Source organism: Xenopus laevis, chromosome 5L, assembly GCF_017654675.1.
Source record: "Xenopus laevis strain J_2021 chromosome 5L, Xenopus_laevis_v10.1, whole genome shotgun sequence".
In the NCBI taxonomy this organism is placed as follows: Eukaryota; Metazoa; Chordata; class Amphibia; order Anura; family Pipidae; genus Xenopus; species Xenopus laevis.
The window spans coordinates 47,349,996-47,370,611 of NC_054379.1; the positions used below are offsets into that span (position 1 = coordinate 47,349,996).

General features: G+C 37.8%; 1 protein-coding gene across 3 annotated transcripts in view; it reads left to right on the forward strand.

The window, feature by feature from the left end:
- Positions 1 to 20,616, forward strand: part of rasgrp3.L (RAS guanyl releasing protein 3 L homeolog) — a 56,385-nt gene that overhangs the window by 2,078 nt on the left and 33,691 nt on the right. For all 3 annotated transcript variants that reach the window (XM_041562723.1, XM_018263021.2, XM_041562722.1), the window contains exons 2-6: positions 13,638 to 13,783; positions 15,794 to 15,896; positions 16,970 to 17,032; positions 18,285 to 18,416; positions 20,438 to 20,585. In XM_041562723.1, the coding sequence (XP_041418657.1) occupies positions 13,714 to 13,783; positions 15,794 to 15,896; positions 16,970 to 17,032; positions 18,285 to 18,416; positions 20,438 to 20,585 (516 nt within the window). In that variant the 5' untranslated portion in view covers positions 13,638 to 13,713. The remainder of the gene's footprint in view (positions 1 to 13,637; positions 13,784 to 15,793; positions 15,897 to 16,969; positions 17,033 to 18,284; positions 18,417 to 20,437; positions 20,586 to 20,616) is intronic.

Genomic DNA, 20,616 nt, shown 5'->3' on the forward strand with positions numbered 1-20,616 from the left:
AGACAGAGTGCCCAGCTTCAACAAAATGTTCTGCTACAGGGCTTTGTCGTACCCCTCTCCTAATATCAGATTTATGTTCACCCACTCTGTCCTTAAGTTGTCTGGTCGTCTGTCCCACATACATAAGCCCACAAGGACATTTTAAAGCATACACCACATATGTGGAAAGACAGGTATGGTACCCCTTTATCTTAATAACCGTACCTCTGTGTGGATGATAAATCGTATCCCCTTTTAGACAACTATTACAATGTTTGCATGACAAACATGGAAATGTACCGTTTTTTTGGGCTCCAATAGTATCCTGTCGCGTAGTTTTTTCTGGACCTACATCAGCTTTGACCAACCTATCCCTTATTGATTGGGCCTTTTTATACGCAATCCTTGGCGGCCTATCGAAGGGGCTCAGATCTGAAAATTCCACTCCCAATATTCTCCAGTGATTGCAGACAATTTTACCAATCTGTCTAGATAGACTGTTGTAACCACTAATAAAAGTTAGCCTATCATCTTTCTTTGTTTTCCTATTTTTATTGTTTTTATTCACCTGTCCGCACATCACATCCCTCTTACATTTATCAAGGGTTTTTCACAAATTTATTCTCCATTTCATCCAACCTCTCTGTTACCTTGGATTTCTCTGATACAATTCGTTTAACTCGCGAAAATTGCGATTTTGGTACCGATCGTTTGATATGGGGTGGATGAAATGAAGAGTACAGTAACAAGGTGTTTTTATCGGTTGGTTTTACATATAGGTCTGTTGCTAGCTCCCCCTCCTGTTTATAAATCAGGACATCCAAAAAATTAATACTTGAAAAATCCGACTGTATGGTAAATTTCAAGGCTGGTAAATAGCTATTCAGTTCATCATAAAAATCCATAAGGATCGAATGTGGCCCTTCCCACAGCATAAATATATCGTCTATATAGCGATACCATACTTTACAGTATCGCTGAAATATTGAATTTTTATAGACAAAAGTTTCCTCAAATAAATTGACAAATATATTAGCATATGTGGGGGCCACATTCGATCCCATCGCGGTACCGCATCGTTGTTCGTAGAAAGTGTCCTGAAATAGAAAATAATTCCTTTCGAGTATAATACTAAGCATATTAATGATAAACCTTCTTTGCGCACCATCCCAACATGGATCATTTTCAATACAATATTTTACAGCCTCCAAGCCTCCTTCGTGGGGTATGTTAGTATAGAGGCTCTCTATGTCTAGTGTAACCAGATATGTCTCCTCACCTATCTTTCCCAAGCTCCTCAGTTTATTCAAAAAGGCAGAAGTATCTAGGATAAAAGATCTTTGTTTTTCCACATAAGGGCGTAAAATCCTATCTAAAAATATAGCTATAGGATTAAACACTGATTGTACACCTGCCACAATCGGGTGTCCCGGTGGACGCTGTACATTTTTATGGATTTTTGGCAAAGTGTACAATACCGGAGTCACCGGAGGCACAAAACATCGGAGGCACAAGACAACATCGTCCTCAGAGAACAAAGAAGGGACCGACGCGCTGGTGGTAAATATATCTACCTATATACTAACTATGGAGGAACTTCAATTATTACAAAAGGGTTTATCCTTTTGTCCTGATGCTTACCCAAATTTCTTTGAAATTGACTTAGAGCTGGCACGGTTTTTTAGGCTGATCAAACTAAAAGCCTTCTTTGGGACCCAACCAAGTATACAAAATACACAGGAATTGATGGACAATGTGAATACATATGAAAATACCTTTACTCTATCTATGGTGGATCTACACTTAAAAAGTGATTTTACACCTAATAAGAACTCTAAAGGCATTGATACCTATATAAATATGGTGAAAAGTGATATTAATAATTTGAAATTACAATATGAACAAGGGGGTTTTAAATGCAATACCTTGAATCTAACTAAAAGTGAGAATCTAGCTCTAAGAAAGTTACAGGAGAATAAAAATATTGTAATCAAGCCAGCAGACAAGGGAGGGGCAGTAGTGATAATGGATAAGATGTATTATATTGATACTATTAAAGGCATGTTAGCTGACAACAGCACATATATTCCATTGCACTCTGATCCCCTCCCTTGTATTCAAAAGGTGATTCAACGTTTATTGGGAGAAGCACTTGACAATAGGGTAATAGAACCGAAATTGGCAAAATTCTTAAAACAATCGAATCCGGTGACTCCGGTATTGTACACTTTGCCAAAAATCCATAAAAATGTACAGCGTCCACCGGGACGCCCGATTGTGGCAGGTGTACAATCCGTGTTTAATCCTATAGCTATATTTTTAGATAGGATTTTACGCCCTTATGTGGAAAAACAAAGATCTTTTATCCTAGATACTTCTGCCTTTTTGAATAAACTGAGGAGCTTGGGAAAGATAGGTGAGGAGACATATCTGGTTACACTAGACATAGAGAGCCTCTATACTAACATACCCCACGAAGGAGGCTTGGAGGCTGTAAAATATTGTATTGAAAATGATCCATGTTGGGATGGTGCGCAAAGAAGGTTTATCATTAATATGCTTAGTATTATACTCGAAAGGAATTATTTTCTATTTCAGGACACTTTCTACGAACAACGATGCGGTACCGCGATGGGATCGAATGTGGCCCCCACATATGCTAATATATTTGTCAATTTATTTGAGGAAACTTTTGTCTATAAAAATTCCATATTTCAGCGATACTGTAAAGTATGGTATCGCTATATAGACGATATATTTATGCTGTGGGAAGGGCCACATTCGATCCTTATGGATTTTTATGATGAACTGAATAGCTATTTACCAGCCTTGAAATTTACCATACAGTCGGATTTTTCAAGTATTAATTTTTTGGATGTCCTGATTTATAAACAGGAGGGGGAGCTAGCAACAGACCTATATGTAAAACCAACCGATAAAAACACCTTGTTACTGTACTCTTCATTTCATCCACCCCATATCAAACGATCGGTACCAAAATCGCAATTTTCGCGAGTTAAACGAATTGTATCAGAGAAATCCAAGGTAACAGAGAGGTTGGATGAAATGGAGAATAAATTTGTGGCCCGAGGTTACCCTAGAAAAACCCTTGATAAATGTAAGAGGGATGTGATGTGCGGACAGGTGAATAAAAACAATAAAAATAGGAAAACAAAGAAAGATGATAGGCTAACTTTTATTAGTGGTTACAACAGTCTATCTAGACAGATTGGTAAAATTGTCTGCAATCACTGGAGAATATTGGGAGTGGAATTTTCAGATCTGAGCCCCTTCGATAGGCCGCCAAGGATTGCGTATAAAAAGGCCCAATCAATAAGGGATAGGTTGGTCAAAGCTGATGTAGGTCCAGAAAAAACTACGCGACAGGATACTATTGGAGCCCAAAAAAACGGTACATTTCCATGTTTGTCATGCAAACATTGTAATAGTTGTCTAAAAGGGGATACGATTTATCATCCACACAGAGGTACGGTTATTAAGATAAAGGGGTACCATACCTGTCTTTCCACATATGTGGTGTATGCTTTAAAATGTCCTTGTGGGCTTATGTATGTGGGACAGACGACCAGACAACTTAAGGACAGAGTGGGTGAACATAAATCTGATATTAGGAGAGGGGTACAACAAAGCCCTGTAGCAGAACATTTTGTTGAAGCTGGGCACTCTGTCTCCCAATTACGTTTTCAGGTTTTACAACAAATCCCTAGACCTCGAAGAGGGGGAGATAGAGTTAAACTACTACTTAAATGTGAAGCAGGCTGGATCCGTAGATTAGATACTATGACCCCTAGAGGCATGAACAAGGAATATGAATTGAGTACATTGATATAGATTTGATACTTGGTTTTAATTGTTTTTTAAATAACAAAAAGTTTTTATTCTCTGGTTTTAATTGCTCATAATTACTGTGTACCCTTTACCTTTTACCTTCTATAGAACATCAGCATGATCTACTGAATGAACAAGACATGAAACAAGCTAGATAAGTGACATGATACAAATTTTAATAACATTGTGTAAACTCTTGATGTGATACAATGTATGTAAAAATATAACCCTGATTAATGTATTATGGGTTAGATACTGTTTTGCCAAACAGGTGTAATTCTGGGTGATGGCCACTAGAGGTTCTGGGTATATAAGGAAATTATGGTGATGTTTTTGTTAGCTTGATAAAGGATCATTTGTATCCGAAACGTCGCTATGCTATGTTGAAATAAAAGCGGTTTTAATGGAAAAACCTGGAGTGCTGCAATCTATATACATTCGTATTTAAATCTCCCCAGCCACAGCTGGAGAATTGCGGACAAATATCCTGGCTAGGCTGAGGGGGTGATGGGGTAGGAGTGCACTTCTTGTGCATGATGGCAGAAGTGATGTCAGGCGTTGTGCATGTGATGTCACACGCAACACGGGACTCGCTAAAGTCCGGTGCCTGGTTGGGCTTCTACAATAGTGCAGCAGACTCATGTGCTAATGTAGTTGTAACTCTGATCACTCAAAATGTAGAAATGTAGAAATCCAGACTGGCAGTTTTGCCCACAACTGTACTGATTTGTAAAAACATATTAAAGCGATACCGACACATTGCTATAAAAATCATAGGAACGTGTCAATATCAGGGGGGTGCTGCATGCTGAATAATTTCCACTAAAAGCCCCCTCAAAACTGCCCCCAGCCCCACGAACCTTTGTGCAGCCGACCTTCTGACACTACTAACGGATCTTCTGCGTTGTTTCAGTGACTCTGGGCTAGAGGCAGAGCGATCCTTCCATAGGCGGAAGTCCTGTTTTCATTTGTAATCAGCCTATGGAAGGATCCCAGCCCAGCGTCACTGAAACAACACAGAAGATGATTTAGCAGTGTCGGAGGGTCGGCTTAACAAAGGTTCGCAGGGCTGGGGCAGCTTTGGGGGGCTTGGGGGAGCAGCTCCTTGATATGATTTTTATAGGAATGAGTTGGTATTGCTTTAATGAATCAAGTACAATTGTGGAAGGGGCAAATTATGCTTGAATAATGGGGGAAAAAGGACTACACTTTGCATCCAAAATTACACTTTACTCTCTGCACATGAATAAGTCCTAATATGAACTCCTTCTCAGGCCCGGATTTGTGAAGAGGCCACATGTTGTTTTACTGAGGTTATCTCTTATCTGTAACCTGTGCCATAAAGCTCTATTTCAATGTGAATAGCTACCCCATAGCAACATAGCAGATTTGTTTTTATATAAACTATAGTAATGTTTCTGAAGAAAACACAAAACTTTTAGCAGTGCAGGGCAATAACTACATATTTTAATTACTTTCATGTTTGGTGCTACTGTTCCTTTAAAAGGGTGGTTCACCTTTAAGTTAACTTTTAGTATGTTATAGTATAGCCAATTGCAGGCAACTTTTCAAGTGGTCATCATTATTTATTTTTTAATTATTTTCTTCTAACTTTTTCCAGCTTTCAAATGTGGGTCACTGACCCCATCTAAAAACAAATGCTCTGTAAGGCTACACATTGATTGATATTGCTACTTTTTATTACTTGTTTTTCTATTCAGGCCTTTCCTATTCATATTCCAGTCTCTTATTCAAATCAATGGTTGTTAGGGTTATTAAGACCATAGCATCCAGGTTGCTGAAATTGCAAACTGGAGAGATGCTGAATAAAAAAGCTAAATAACTCAAAAACCATAAATAATAAAAAATGCAAACCAATTGCAACTTTTCACAGAATATCACTCTCTACATCATACTAACAGTTAATATAAGGGTGAACGACCCCTTTAAGGCTAGTAGTTGCAAATATAGATCTTGCCTCACCAGCTGACACACATGCACTCTTTCTGTTTGTGTTGTGTTCCTTATCTATTCTGCCTTCATACCAGTAAAGGAATTGTGCATAAAATGTAAAAATTGTATAAACACAGATCCCAAAGCAATCACTTAGGTGCATGGCGGTGCATAAAAGGGTGAACAAAAAAGAACTAAAAGACAACGTGCCAACAGTAACAAACAAAACATGAATTAAGTAATTAAGGAAGACAAATAAAAATTCTTTAGGGTATATGCACTTGGGAATTCTGAGACCACATGAGCTCCAATCTATTTATTCAACACAATGGTATTTTTAGGCATTGGAGTGGGGAACAGATAATGAACTGAAAACTCCAGTCACTGAATGACCATAGTGACAGACACAGGATAACAACCCTTTTTCTAGTTGGTGCAGAACCTACAGTTGCCAGTGCATATAAAAACTTACATCTAAGGGAGTGGTATAGGGAAGCAGGGGTGCTTCGCCAATGAGGCAAGTTGAGGCTGTCGCCTCAGGCAGCAGCGGCCCACTAGGTACCGGGGGCAGCAAAAATGCTGCTCCTGGTACTTTAAGAGCGAATTTCCGGGGGGGGGGGGGGCAGCAGCAACTGCTGCTGCCTCAGGCGGCAGAGGGGCCAGGATCGCCCCTGTAGGGAAGTGACTTCTATATTATTCTGTATTATTAGCAACCTCAATGTTGCATATTTAATCACAGAAAAAAACATTTTCCCCATGTTCTCATCCAGGCTCAGACTGGTGGGCCCAGCCGAACCAGACCCAATCTCAGATAGGAAACTTTTAGCACTCCACTTCCCACCCCTGATCATGGCCATAAGAAGCTAAAAGGTACAAGATGTGTGATCTCTGGTGTGGGGGGTGAGGGGGCCCTGGTAGGCACCCCAGTCCCACACTGTCCTCACCAGGAAGTCGAAAATGTGTTCATACTTATTATTATTCCCAGAAATGTAGGCAAATGTTTTGAATCTCTTTCAAGCACCCCCTTTAGAACCAACGACTGGCTGGGGTCTCCCTCAAAGTCACACATTATGCAATAAAAGGAACTATGTTTGCTCAGGAGCAGTAACCCATAGCAGCTAATCAGCAGTTACAATTTATTGGTCATATGTTTAAATGCAAACATCTTATTGGTTGCTATGGGTTACTGCTCCTGGGCAAACTCAGTGCCTTTTATTACATATGTATGTAAACATCAGCTATCCATTCACAGTTCCTTTTAAAGCCAGCAAATACATTTTCACTCCCAAATTTCACTCTAATTGACCTTGATGCTTGGCTTTAACATTTACCTATGGGAGAAAATTGGCATGTATCCCTTTTAAAGGGATTGTTCACCTTCAAACAACTAGATGTTTTCAGATAGATCACCAGAAATAACGACATCTTCCAATTACTTTCTATGTTCTATGTGTGACCATTTCTCTAATATTGAAGTGTAATTTTTCACCATCTGAAGCAGCTTTGGGAGGGGGGGGGGTGCTGAATAGCCGAACAGCCGAAGTCCCGAAGCGGCGAAAAGACCCAAAGTCTCGAAAGGAGGTGAAGTTGAAGTCCTGAAGCCTTGAGTTCAATTCTACTGAATACCAGTTTTTGTGTTTTTTTTTTTTAATCTGCTGGCCACCAATGTATGTGGATTGTCAACCTACATTGGGGCTCTTTTTGGCATTACACCTAGATTTTATGCAACCAGAACTTGCCTCTAAGTTCTGGTTGATTGGGATCATTGGTTTAAAGTCTGCACCTGAATTACTGAGCTTCCAGACTGAAACACCAGAGACACGAACATTCAACTTAGATTCTGGAAAAACAGTAAAAAATAAATAATGAAGTCCCCGAAGCGGCGAAAAGACCCAAAGTCTCGAAAGGAGGTGAAGTTGAAGTCCTGAAGCCTTGAGTTCAATTCTACTGAATACCAGTTTGTGTTTTTTTTTTAAATCTGCTGGCCACCAATGTATTATTTTAATATTCTATAGGCCCCTGCCACCTATGTTTTTTTAGAAAAATTTTTTTGATTCCACAATTTTTTTGTAACTTGTAAGGGGGGCCCTGGCACCATTTTTTTTTTTAATTTTTTTGGGCCCCTGCCACCAATGTTTCTTTTTAAAAAAAAAAATTTTGGAGCCCCAATTTTTGTATGGGGGACCCTGGCAGCAAAGATTTTTTAAAAAAACTTTTATGGGGGGCTCTGGCGCCAATGTTTTTTTTTTAACTTATAAGGGGGGCCATCAATAGCTTTTTATAACTTGTGTGGGTGGTCTTTTAACTATGATGTGGAGTGGGTGGTATATGGGGTGGGGCTTGGGCGACAGTGGGGGGGGGGCCCAGGGGACCCAAAAATTTTGTTGTACGGGACCCTGTGATTTCTAATGGTGGCCCTGGTTGCTAATATGCCAGAGATGCTGCTGAGAATTGTATCAACTAAATATTGCAAAATTGTAATAGTTTAGAGCAGGGACCCCAACCTTTTGAACCCGTGAGCAACATTCAGAAGTAAAAGGAGTTGGGGAGCAACACTAACATGAAAAATGTTATTGGGGTGTCAAATAAGTGCCGTGATTGGCCATTTTGCAGCCCCTATGTGGATTGTCAACCTACATTGGGGCTCTTTTTGGCATTACACCTGGATTTTATGCAACCAGAACTTGCCTCTAAGTTCTGGTTGATTGGGATCATTGGTTTAAAGTCTGCACCTGAATTACTGAGCTTCCAGACTGAAACACCAGAGACACGAACATTCAACTTAGATTCTGGAAAAACAGTAAAAAATAAATAATGAAAAGTAATTTTAAAAAGTCTTTATTTTTGGTTTGGTGCCGTGAGTACAGTTATGTGCATTAACTTTTACTGGAATTTTAGGGCTCGTGGTACTAAAGCTACACTAATGGAAGCAAGGTTGTTGCCTGTGGAGTTTATATACTGAGGCTGTAACTGTAGGAAAATGTTTGAAGTCTCTGTTTGGATGGTATCTGGGCAACCTCATTTCTGTTTCACATAGAAAAAACAAATCTCCTCCTTGAAGAATGTGAATGATGTGATAAGGTGACAGGTTTTTTTAGCTATCATGATTAGCATTGGCATTTATAAGGTATGGACGAAGACTTTATCTCGAATAAAATATATTTTTTATTCCACACTGTCGTAAATGCTGCCCTGAAAACATTACATTTTCTGGGTAATTCCAAACTTAAGTACAAAACATGTTAAATGTGCTGTTTAATAGCAGTTTTTGCAGAAGTGGTTTTTACAGGTTATATCAGTGTGGACAATAGCTAAAGTAACCTTATCTTGTAAAAGCTGCTCTCAGTCCTTTATTTATGGTGTCCTTCAATTACTAATTTAGGTAGAGATACAGTACACTGAATCCAGGATTCGGTTTAGGATTTGGCCTTTTTAAGCAGGATTTGGATTCAGCCAAGTGTCTGGTCGAATCAAACCTGAATCCTTAAAATCATGTGACTTTTCGTCACACTAAAAAGGATTTTGACATTTTTATAGCTCATTTTTGACCCAGGCCAGGATTTGTGGAAAGGCCACCTAGGCCCGGGCCTAGGGTGGCAGGATTTTAGGGTGGCAGCATGCTGCCCGACCACACCCACATCGGTTCAAAAACACTGGGGATGCGCTGAAGACACAATCATTTTTTAAATTTCCTGTGCACCAATCCCCATTGCTCTTGTTCCCCTGGAGGGGACAGGGGCTATGAACGGCAGTGGGCCTAGGGGTGCCCACTATGTAAATCCGGCCCTGCTTCCTTCAGATTTGGTTCAAAATTGGCACAATCTTTTATGAAGGTTTCAGTATTCAGCTGAATCCCAAAATAGTTTTTTGGTTCTTGTTGTAGGGACCTTTGCCTACTCTTCCTTGCAGATCACTTCTAACTGATCTGCCAATTGACTACATACACTTGTTTTGTGTGTACTACTGGAATTGTAGTACAGGTATGGGACCTGTTATCCAGAATGCTTGGGACATGGGGTTTTCTGGATATGGGATCTTTGCGTAATTTGAATCTTCATACCTTAAGTCTACTAGAAAATCATGTTAACATTAAATAAACTCAATAGGCTGGTTTTGCCTCCAATCACAATCAAGTATATCTTAGTTTGGATCAAGTACAAGGTACTATTTTGTTATTACAGAGAAAAAGGGATTCATTTTTAAAAATGCAGATGGCCTTTGTGTAATTCCGAACTTTCTGGATAACAGGATTCCAGATAACGGATCCCATACCTGTTACACAGCAGGCTGGCAGCCAGTGCTCCCCAATTCTAAGATAAGGGACATTTGGGCAATTTTGTTTAGGTTATATTTTATAGTTTCTGTCTGTCAATATATAGCTAGATAGTACTGACAAATATTTTAGACCTTTAACAGTGCGCACCTGAAATAATAGATTTGTGAAATCTCAAGCTGGGATACTACTTATCTAAAAATAAATATAATCTGCATAATACCACAAAAACAGGAAACAACTAACTTGAAGCCCTTTCAGCTTGGACAAAAACAAAAACAAAAGAGCAATTTATGTATCAACAGGAGAACATTAAACATGGAAAGACGTAGGCAAGCGGCCAAATCCCTTCTAATGACATAAGCCAAACATTTTACATAAGTAATTGTGTGCCTGCAGATTTGCACTTATTTGTCTTAGGCTTGTTAGAAAAAAGCTCCTTGTATAGCATAATAAAACAAAGACCAACTATTTTGTCTTTGGAACCTTTTTCCTGGCAGCTGTGTGCTAGAATATTATACTTTTTTACAATAAGACTTACCGAAATGTTGCTTTGTAAAATGATTTGCATCTGAGAAATGGTGTAAAATAAATGGCTTAGTTACAAAGGAGTGTATTTTATATTACACTATCCGATTGCTATGTTTTCTGCCATTATTTACTATATACTAATTCAGACCCTGCAGAAGCCATTACAGCCAATTTGAAAAATGAAGTTGCTTTGGAGTGCAGGGACCTTCAGAAGCCCCATGTGTTTGGAGCAGTGCTCACAGTAAGTGCCCCCCAATACTGTACTCTACACTTTGTGCAACATTTTTTTATCTGCCGCAAGGTGCAGAGCACTGCCTGACCCCCAGACTCTTGCACCCCTTAGTAATCTTGCACTTCTGTCCTGTGTCTTTATAATTGGCCTCTAAAATCTCTGGCTCATGGTGCTCAAAGGATAAAAAGGCAAAAATATACACAATGCAATCCATTATCTGGAAACCTGTTATCCAGAAAGCTCCAAATTACAGGGTCATTTTCCATAGAGTCTATTTTAATCAAATTTAATCCATTCTTAAAATGTATTTCCTTTTTCTCTGTAATAAAAAAACAGTACCTTGTACTTCCCATCCAGGGTCGTAACAACATCGTGCTGGGTCCCCCCCGCCAGAAAAATATTCCGGACTCCTATGAGGGGGATTTTAATACTATAAAGTAAACAGACCCTGTGGTCCGGGTCCCCCTTTTCCCCTGGGCCCCCCACGATTGCGGGGTCTGCTTCCTCTATAGTTACACCAGTGTTCCCAACTAACATATAATTAATCCTTATTAGAGGCTACACAATATTGGGTTTAATTAATATTAAAATAATTTTTTTAGTAGATTTAAGATATGGAGATCCAAATTATAGAAAGATCCCTAATATGGAAAATCCCAGGTTCCGAGCATTCTGGATAACAGGTCCCATAACTAAAGTACCAAACAACGTTGAATTCTGTACTTTTTTTGCTATTCCAAAAATTAGCAGCCAATGTCTTTAACCATGACCTGCAAAGGTGTTTTCTGTGAAATGAACAATCCCAGTAATGTAATTTGTTATAAAATACTCAAAAAAACAAAACAAAAAACATACATACAGCTGGAGCTCTATCTATCCCAAATTATATTATCAGGATAATCCAGATGCATACTGTTAGGGCTGATCATTAAACTCTTTTCATAAGTAATGAAAATATATACACTATATCATGCTTATCTGTGATTAATTGACTGCTTGGAATGATTAGCAAATACAGGTATAGGATCCGTTATTCGGAAACCCGATATCCAGAAAGCTCCGAATTACAGAATGGCTGTCTCCCATAGACTCCATTTTATCCAAATAAATAAAAATGATTTCCTTTTTCTCTGTAATAATAAAACAGTAGCTTGTACTTGATCCCAACTAAGATATAATTAATCCTTATTGGAAGCAAAACCAGCCTATTGGGTTAATTAATGTTTAAAATAATTTCTAGTAGACTTAATACATGAAGACCCAAATTACGGAAAGATCTGTTATCCGGAAAACCCCAGGTCCCGAGCATTCTGGATAACAGGTCCCATACCTGTATAGCCTTTTGATTAATGCATGACTATGATAAATCAACTCAAATCAAATCAACTCAATATAAAGCAATGAATAAAATAAAAAAAGGAAGCTGATTAAAACTAGAAAGGCTGTGGTAAAGTTTACCTGGAGACTGATGAAAAATGATATACGTAATTGTATAAAATTTGCTGATACAGGTATGGGATCCGTTGTCCAGTAGCCTGTTTTCCCAGAAAGTTCTGAATTAGATAGACATGTTATCCAATAATCCAAATTTTTAAAAAGGATTTATTTTTTCTCTGTAACAATTAAACAGTACCTTGTACATGATCCAAACTAAGATATAATTAATTCTATTGGGTTTATTTAATATTTACATGATTTTCTAGAGGACTTAAGGTATAAAGATCCAAATTATGGAAAGATCCCCGAGCATCCTTGGATAACAGGTCCCAAAAATATGGCAAATCTTAAAGATCAAGAAATTTTTACTGTTAGAAATTATAATGATATGCTAATGATGTTTTCTGTACATTATACAAATTCACGTAACAGTAGCCTTGATATAAAAATAAACTTCCTTCTCTTCGTCTGAAAACATTTACCAAGGCTCCTGCTGCAGTGTTTCCAAAGATTACCACATCTGATCTGACTCAACGATATTCTGAAATAATTCCTAGGGGTGATTTTGATTAATTAGGCTGAAAATAATATAGTTGTCTCAAAACACTTATACAATGATTTATGAAATCCTAGGAATTAATTTTAGAAAATCTAACTACGTGGGATATCCTATGAAATCATATGGGAAAGCTATTGCTCCATCTGCTAATAAGGACAACTGAAAATAGCAGGCACAGGAAAGTTCCAAAGTTATTTTTACAATTTTAGCACTTCCTTTTACCCAATCCGCTACTGTAAAGTGGATATATTTATACAGAACATTATCTGGGGCACCTGATACAGTCCTTATAACTCTCACAGAATTGTAAGAGCTAGCAATGTGTACAGATGCCTGTATAGTGCCTAATACCTGTAAATATAATATAATGGCCTGCACAGTTCCTTTTATTACATGCAGGGGATAGTTTCCATAGCTCCTCTTTATCCTTTATCGTTAACCCTTGGGTCAGTGGGGCATAGAACTAACACTATGCACCTTTTAGAGTCTAGGAACCCTGGCATTACAAGGGTTTAAAAAAACAAACCCTTTGGTATATTACAGATGGAACAAATATTTCATAATGCAAACCTGTCATTTTTTTAAAAAAAATGAAGATACTGGGGCTGCAGTGTGTGACACTTTAATTACTGTAAATCTGCTCCATCCAGATGTCAGTTGCTGCTTCAAATGAAAGTACAAATGGATGTCCAATTGTACTCCATTCAAAGCTGTTACTGCACAGTATTATACCAATAAAATAACATTCAAATAATATTTCTACATATAATATGAAAAGAAGTGCTTCAAAAATCCCAACTACTACCACTTTTTTTTCTTCACAGCACTGGTTTCTGAACATATTTATCTCAGCTATGGTATTTTGGAGATCAATCGTAAATTATTGATGAAGGAACGGAAATGGGATCCGCTACTTTAAAAAAGGCAGCTTCATTGGATGAACTTCTATACACATGCATTGAGATGTTTGGTATGTTTTGGAGTGGTCATTAGAATGATTCATTTAAATGAACTTGTGGGATGGTATAGTGGAATGGTTCTTCAAAAACTATCGTTTTTAATGTTCTAGCTGCCCAACTAAATAAAAGTTGCAGACGTTAAAGGACAAGCAAACCCAAAAGTTTAAAAACCCATACCCCCTACCCTACATAGACCCCCCCTCCCTCCTCCCCCAGCCTAAGTGTTACCCCGGGCAAATGGCCCTAACTTTTTACTTGCCCCTCAGTGCAGATTCAGGCATTGGAGTTCTCGGGCGCCATCTTCTTATAAGCCTAAAAAAAACCAGAGCAGATTTGATCAGTTTGTAGCAGAAAATATTGAGATAAATTCGAACTTTGATAAATAACCCCCTAAAAGTTAACTTTTAGGAACCCAAATGCCTATAAAATAAATCACATATTATTGTTTCACCAAACAAGAAAATGATTTGAAAATATTTTACTTGATTTTCATGTTAAACAAGTAATAACAGTAAGACAGCAAAAATTATGCAGATGAAGAAAGACATGTTGTAATCGATAAAATGGCAAATTGTGATTAAACTAAATACCATTTAAAGAGACTGACAACAACAAACTGAAAATAACTAAAAGTAACTAAGCCAGTGGAAGTAAACATATTGAAAGAAAGAAAAATGTCCATTCATTGACTGGAATATCTGAAAGCACATCTTACAAATGAAGAAACTGTCCTATTTGTTCACCTGAACTAGAATTACAAGCTTCAAGATAAGGAGATCAAATCAGTTTATAAGAGTCTATGGAATTATTCCCTTTGGTTTTGGATAATAAGGCTTCTTGCCAACTAAGTTGGTTCATAAAAGAAATAGCATCTGCTAACGAGGGGGGTTCTTTTTGTAACCAAGAATTAAATAAAGCTTTCTTGGAAGCAGCTAGGAAAAAAAAAACTGTCAATAATTTATTTTCATGGGAAATAAAATTTGTGTTAGGAACTGAAGAAAATATCATATTATCTAGATTTAAAAAAACAAAGCACGGAGACAATTTAATCTTTATCTTCAATTGATAATTCAAAAAACCAAAGATTTCCCTCCAATATAGATCAATCTTTGGACAGGACCATAGATAATGGAAAAGTGACACCTTAGTCTCGTCACATTTAGGACAGTATGAAATAGGGCTTTCCATAGCCTAGATGGGTAAGCTTAAAATGTTGTATCCTCCAACTTTCTGCCAAAATGAATTTATTATAATCCCTAATTGATTTTACCAAATCTGAGGGAGTTATTTGACAATGTAAAAATGCCGACCATTTAGTAGAAGGTTTCGATAACGGATGCGAATCTGTACTATAGGCATTCCAAATTTTTTTAAAAAGAGAGCTTATAGAGATCAAACCAGGGAATTCCAGAAACTCTGCCAAATCGTCTGCAAGCTTGTGCTCAGCTAAAACCAGGTTTTTATTGTTATGTAACAAAGAAAGACCACATTGACACGCTAAATAATAGTATCTATCAGAATCCTGAAGCTTGGATTGTTCTTTGAGATTTGACCAGGGTATTAAAGTTTTCTTTAGCGGATCAAATATATATTTTACCAAAAACAGTGACTTTCTCTTAACAAACAAGAAAATGAGATAAAATTAGATAAACAGTAGGAACTGTGGTCAGAGACATTATTAACATGTATTTTTAGAGCGCCAAATCAGCCATTTTGTGTCACTTTCGGTAATGCTGAATCCGTTGCCATATAACGCCATAAAATTATGTTACTTGTTTAAGAAAATACTAATACTAATACTGATGGTCTGTTTTTCATTCTTTTACAAATTCTTGTAACAAATGGGTTAGAGTATAAGCTTTTGTGAGCAGGGCTTTGCAACTCTGGCTCAGTTCCATAATCTTTTTATGCAAGTGTGCTCAAATCCCATTGCAGATTTCTTGTAATGCTATTGTTCTTCACTACATAACTGGCTGAGGATCTATGAATCGGTGATAGTAATAAAATATATTTTTTTTCAGATGACAAAGGGAATGTTGACAGCAACCAGTTACCACGGATTGTCCTGTTAATGCATCGATGGTATTTGCCTTCTACTGAACTTTGCGAAAAGCTTCTTTCAATATATCCTTTATATATTCAAGCATGTTAATCCCAGAAAGGGCAGAATAAACCAGCATTTTATTTAACTAAATATTGAGAAAAGGTACAGTGCATAAAGCTTTCAGTTACATATTTTCTAACTGAAAACTATCCCATCTATGAGGCACTTTATTAAAAGGTAAAAAAAGCTTGCCAGAGTCTGTCAGAGTTAAACACCTATGTTCTACATCACCTATGGCATTTTTTGGGGCACATCTAACAAAGGATGGGCTCTTACGTTGACCCTACAAGTGAGTATAAAGCAGGATAATTTCACTCAGGCAGTCTAGTTCATCTTTTACATAAATATATGTAAGTTCACTGATGGGTAGCTTTTATAAAGCAAGCCAATATCTGTCACATACATACATGCACAGACATCATTTTGGGTTCTTAAACAGGCAAACAAGCCAGACATGAGCCCATATTTATTTATTTTGTGGTTGATTTCTGCTTATATTAAAGGAGTTGTTCTCTTTCGAGCTAACGAGACAATTTGCAATTCGTTTTCATTTTTTTATTTGTGGTTTTTGAGTTATTTAGCTTTTTATGCAGCATTTTAAGCAATCTGTTTGCTAGGGTCTCAATTACCCTAGCAACCATTCGTTGATTTGAATAAGAAATTGAGAAATGAATAGGAGAGGCCTGAATAAAAAATGAGTAATAAAAAGTAGCAATAACAATACATGTGTAGCCTTACAGAGCATTTGTTATTAGATGGGATCAGTGACCCCTATTTGAAAGCTGGAAACAGTTCGAAAAATGGCAAATAAATTATAAAAAATTGGCCATTCCATAGCATAAAATCGCAGCTCGGGGAGCAGGTCTGGGCTGCCAGGGGTCCACCGGGTTTTTTCCCAGTGTCCCGCCGGCCCAGTCCAACCCTGGACTGGAGTGACATTACTCTAGTTAGGGATGATGTAATTAAAGGTGAACCATTTTCTGGTCTAATTCCCTATAGCAACCAACAAAGCAATAACTGGTCAACTGCTTAAAAGCAAACATCTCATGGGGGAACGTATAGCATTTGAAACTTTTCTTTAACTTTGCTATACCTATCATAATGCCAGTGGAGAGCACTGCAATGAACATCGATTAAAGACATGCTATTTTATAAGGTAATTTATTTATATAATGTTATGAATTTTGAATTATTTATCAATATTTTACATTTTCAGCAATTATCATTATTATCAAACAGTAATGGTTTTAATTCTTAGATATAGGGTCCAGAGTGACTGTACCAATTCAACCACCTATGAAGGTGAAATTATATTCCTTTCCCATATCGCTTGGTTCATCTTTCTTTTGTGGCGACCAGTTATATCTCACGGGCTCCTGGATCAGCATCTGTACACCCATTAGGTACCTTTAACCCATGAGCTTGGCCCACATCATTGAACTAGCTCTAGTTTATTGTGAAAGTTAGCTGGCATATAAAAATCATTAGTACAGGTAAGGGATCCATTATCTGGAAACCCGTTATGCAGAAAACCTCCACTTACGAGATGACTGTCCCCATAGACTCCATTTTATCTAAATAATCCAGATTTTTTTTAAATGTTTTCCTTTTCTCTGTAATAATAAAAACAGTAGCTTGCACTCGATCCAAACTAAGGGTAGGGCTCCACGAGCGATTTTGTTGCGACACAAATAAGGTAAGAGATCCGACGCAATCTGACTGTCGGATGCAGACGCTGCGTCTGCGTCTGCATCCGACAGTCGTGTCACGTCGGATCAACGCTGCAACACCATGCGACAATTCTATCTCTTACCTTATTTTTGTCGCATGCGACAATTCACATGCGTTTTGTCGCATCGCGTCGGATCACGACAAAATCGCTCGTGGAGTCCTACCCTAAGATATAATTAATCTTTATTGGAGGCAAAACCAGCCTATTTGGTGAACCCTTGGTCCAGAGCATTCTGTATAACAGGTGCCATACTTGTATGCCAAACCTTCATAGATGAATATGAGCAACTTCCAGGATAAAGGATGCACAATTAACTTTATTTTTCTCCTATACTGGGTCTTCAGATTAAGTTTTTCTTGTTGTAAAAATGTATTTATACATATTGATATTATATAGAGGCTTTCTAGTCTCTCAGTCATACGGGATGTGTGTGTGTGTGTGTGTGTGTGTGTGTGTGTGTGTGTGTGTGTGTGTGTGTGTGTGTGTGTGTGTGTGTGTGTGTGTGTGTGTGTGTGTGTGTGTGTGTGTGTGTGTGTGTGTGTGTGTGTGTGTGTGTGTGTGTGTGTGTGTGTGTGTGTGTGTGTGTGTGTGTGTGTGTGTGTGTTGACCACAAAAAAAATTGAAAAATATTATGGTTCATATTTCATCATCATTGTCTTGTTAATGATACTTTCAGATACTGGATTTTAGAGTTTCCTGCAGAATTCAATTTGGATTTGGGCTTGATTCGACTGATGGAAGAGTTCAGAGAACTAGCATGCAAGCTGGGACATGAAGAACATATTAGTCTTATAGACATCTCTACCATGTGAGTCAATTAATCACATACTAAATTGTTACTTCTGAATTGTTTGTATTATATGCTAGTAAATTTTATCAATCTGCCAGAGAGTCTTATAAAAGTTTATTACTCAGTGATGGGAAGTGCAACCACAATTGATGTGTAAGATGTAAAGAGTTGGGCACACACTGCGATGGGGCGAAACAAGCCTTTATATGAAAAGGACTGTGTGCTGGCAACTTGTTTGGTTTTCTTCATGTGCAGAAAGCTATAAATCCAAAACATACAGAAAACAGTTCCATTTTTCTTACTCTCATCAGCAAATTCTTACAGATTTCCGTGTTATTCAGTGCTTTAATGTGGTTTTAATAAGCGAATGTGTCATTAATAAAGGGAAACCTCCAGTGGCCTGCAGAGGGATCTTGCCAGCAGTACATTTCCCAAGGTGCCCCGTCAGCACTTCTTTGGTTATTTTTAGCCATTGATGAGTACAAGGTCGATTTAGCTGCATAGATGTGTGCTTTGTACTTAACACTGCAGTTAAACTGGGGAACTGATTTCTTCTCGTTTGATGACATTGCATAAATGTGTTTATACAGCAGCAATGAGTTAATCAGCTCTTTTGATAAGTGCAACACAGGGGAAGAGTGATGGAAAAAACTCTCACTTAATAAAACAAGCTTTTGTGAACTAAAACAGCAGTTCCTTTTTTTTTAACCAGGGAAGTCCCACCTGCAGCTTTCCAGTTCATGTTGGCTTTTAGCTCCCAGCTACACACACTGTGGGTCATTTATCAACACTGGGCAAATTTGTCCATGGACAGTAACTAATCAAATTGTTGCATTCGTTGTTCTGCTTTAAAAAGCTAATCACTGATTGGTTGCTATGGGTAACTGCCCATGGGCAAATTTGCCCAGTGTTGATAAATGAGCCCCAATATGTCATTCAAAAAGAGGGCAGGGAAGGATTGGCAACCTTTCTGTATAAAGCTAATTCCCAGCATGTCTCTGTAAGGCTACAAATAAATAGTTATTGCTACTTTTTATTGCTCATCTTTCTATTCAGGCCCTCTCCTATTCAAAGTCCAGTCTCTTATTCAAATCAATGCATGGTTGCTAGGGTAATTTAGACCCTGCAAACGCGAGAGCTGCTGAATAACTCAAAAACCACAAATAATACAAAATGAAAGCCAATTGCAAATTGTCTGAGAATATCACTCTCTACATTGTACTAAAAGTTAATTTAAAGGTGAACAACCCCTTTAAAATGACATAACCCGCCTGTTCAACAGAAGTTGAATGAATAGGCTTCATTCATATATACTTTTTGCCTTTTGTTTTAATCATGAAAAATCAATGTTTTCTTAGATCTTGAGCTAAACAGGGAAACTTAAGCAATTCCATATTTGGTCCTTGTGCTGATAAACAGTAGTCCATTAAATAAAGGAATTATCTGTGCATATGGTAATCAACCTTTAAGGACCAAATATGGAGCAGCATCGCTCTCCTTGTTTAGCTCGAGAAATAACAAAAAACATTGATTGTTCACAATTTAAACAATAGGCAATAATTATGGTCAGCACAAGTCCTATTGATTGAACTTATGTTGAACAAAGGGGGTACACTGCTCCTTTAATGTTGGTAAAGTGTTATTCTTTGGGGGCAAGTTTGCCATGCCCATTGATGCATGTGGCTGAGAGAGCCATGGAGCTACTGCTATATTCAGAAGGCTTCCTCAAGTTCAATAGTATTCTTCATAGGAGGCAGGATGGACAAATGGGTACTTAGCACAATGTGGAAGTGTAAGGCGCATGTGTGGATGCAAGTACTCGATGAATGGCCCCAATACATCCACAACCTTGTAGTCTTGTTTTCTTTAGTATTGTATTCTTTAGTATTAAGCATAATTTGTCTTCTTCTTTTCTGTTTACATCTATTGCTTCAATATTCATGGGTAGGAACCATTTAATGAAACAAATCTCCATTGATTAATTACTACACAAGACCAGCGGGATGTGGTGCCAGTGAATGTTGTCTCCTTTGTTACAGCCCATCATATGACTGGATGCGAAGAGTCACACAGAGGAAAAAAACATCAAAGAAGGGAAAGGTTTGTCTTCTGTTTGACCATCTGGAGCCCGTTGAGTTGGCAGAGCACCTAACATTTCTAGAATATAAAGCCTTTAGGAGGATATCAGTAAGTAAACCTGTCTTCTTATGGAAAAGGA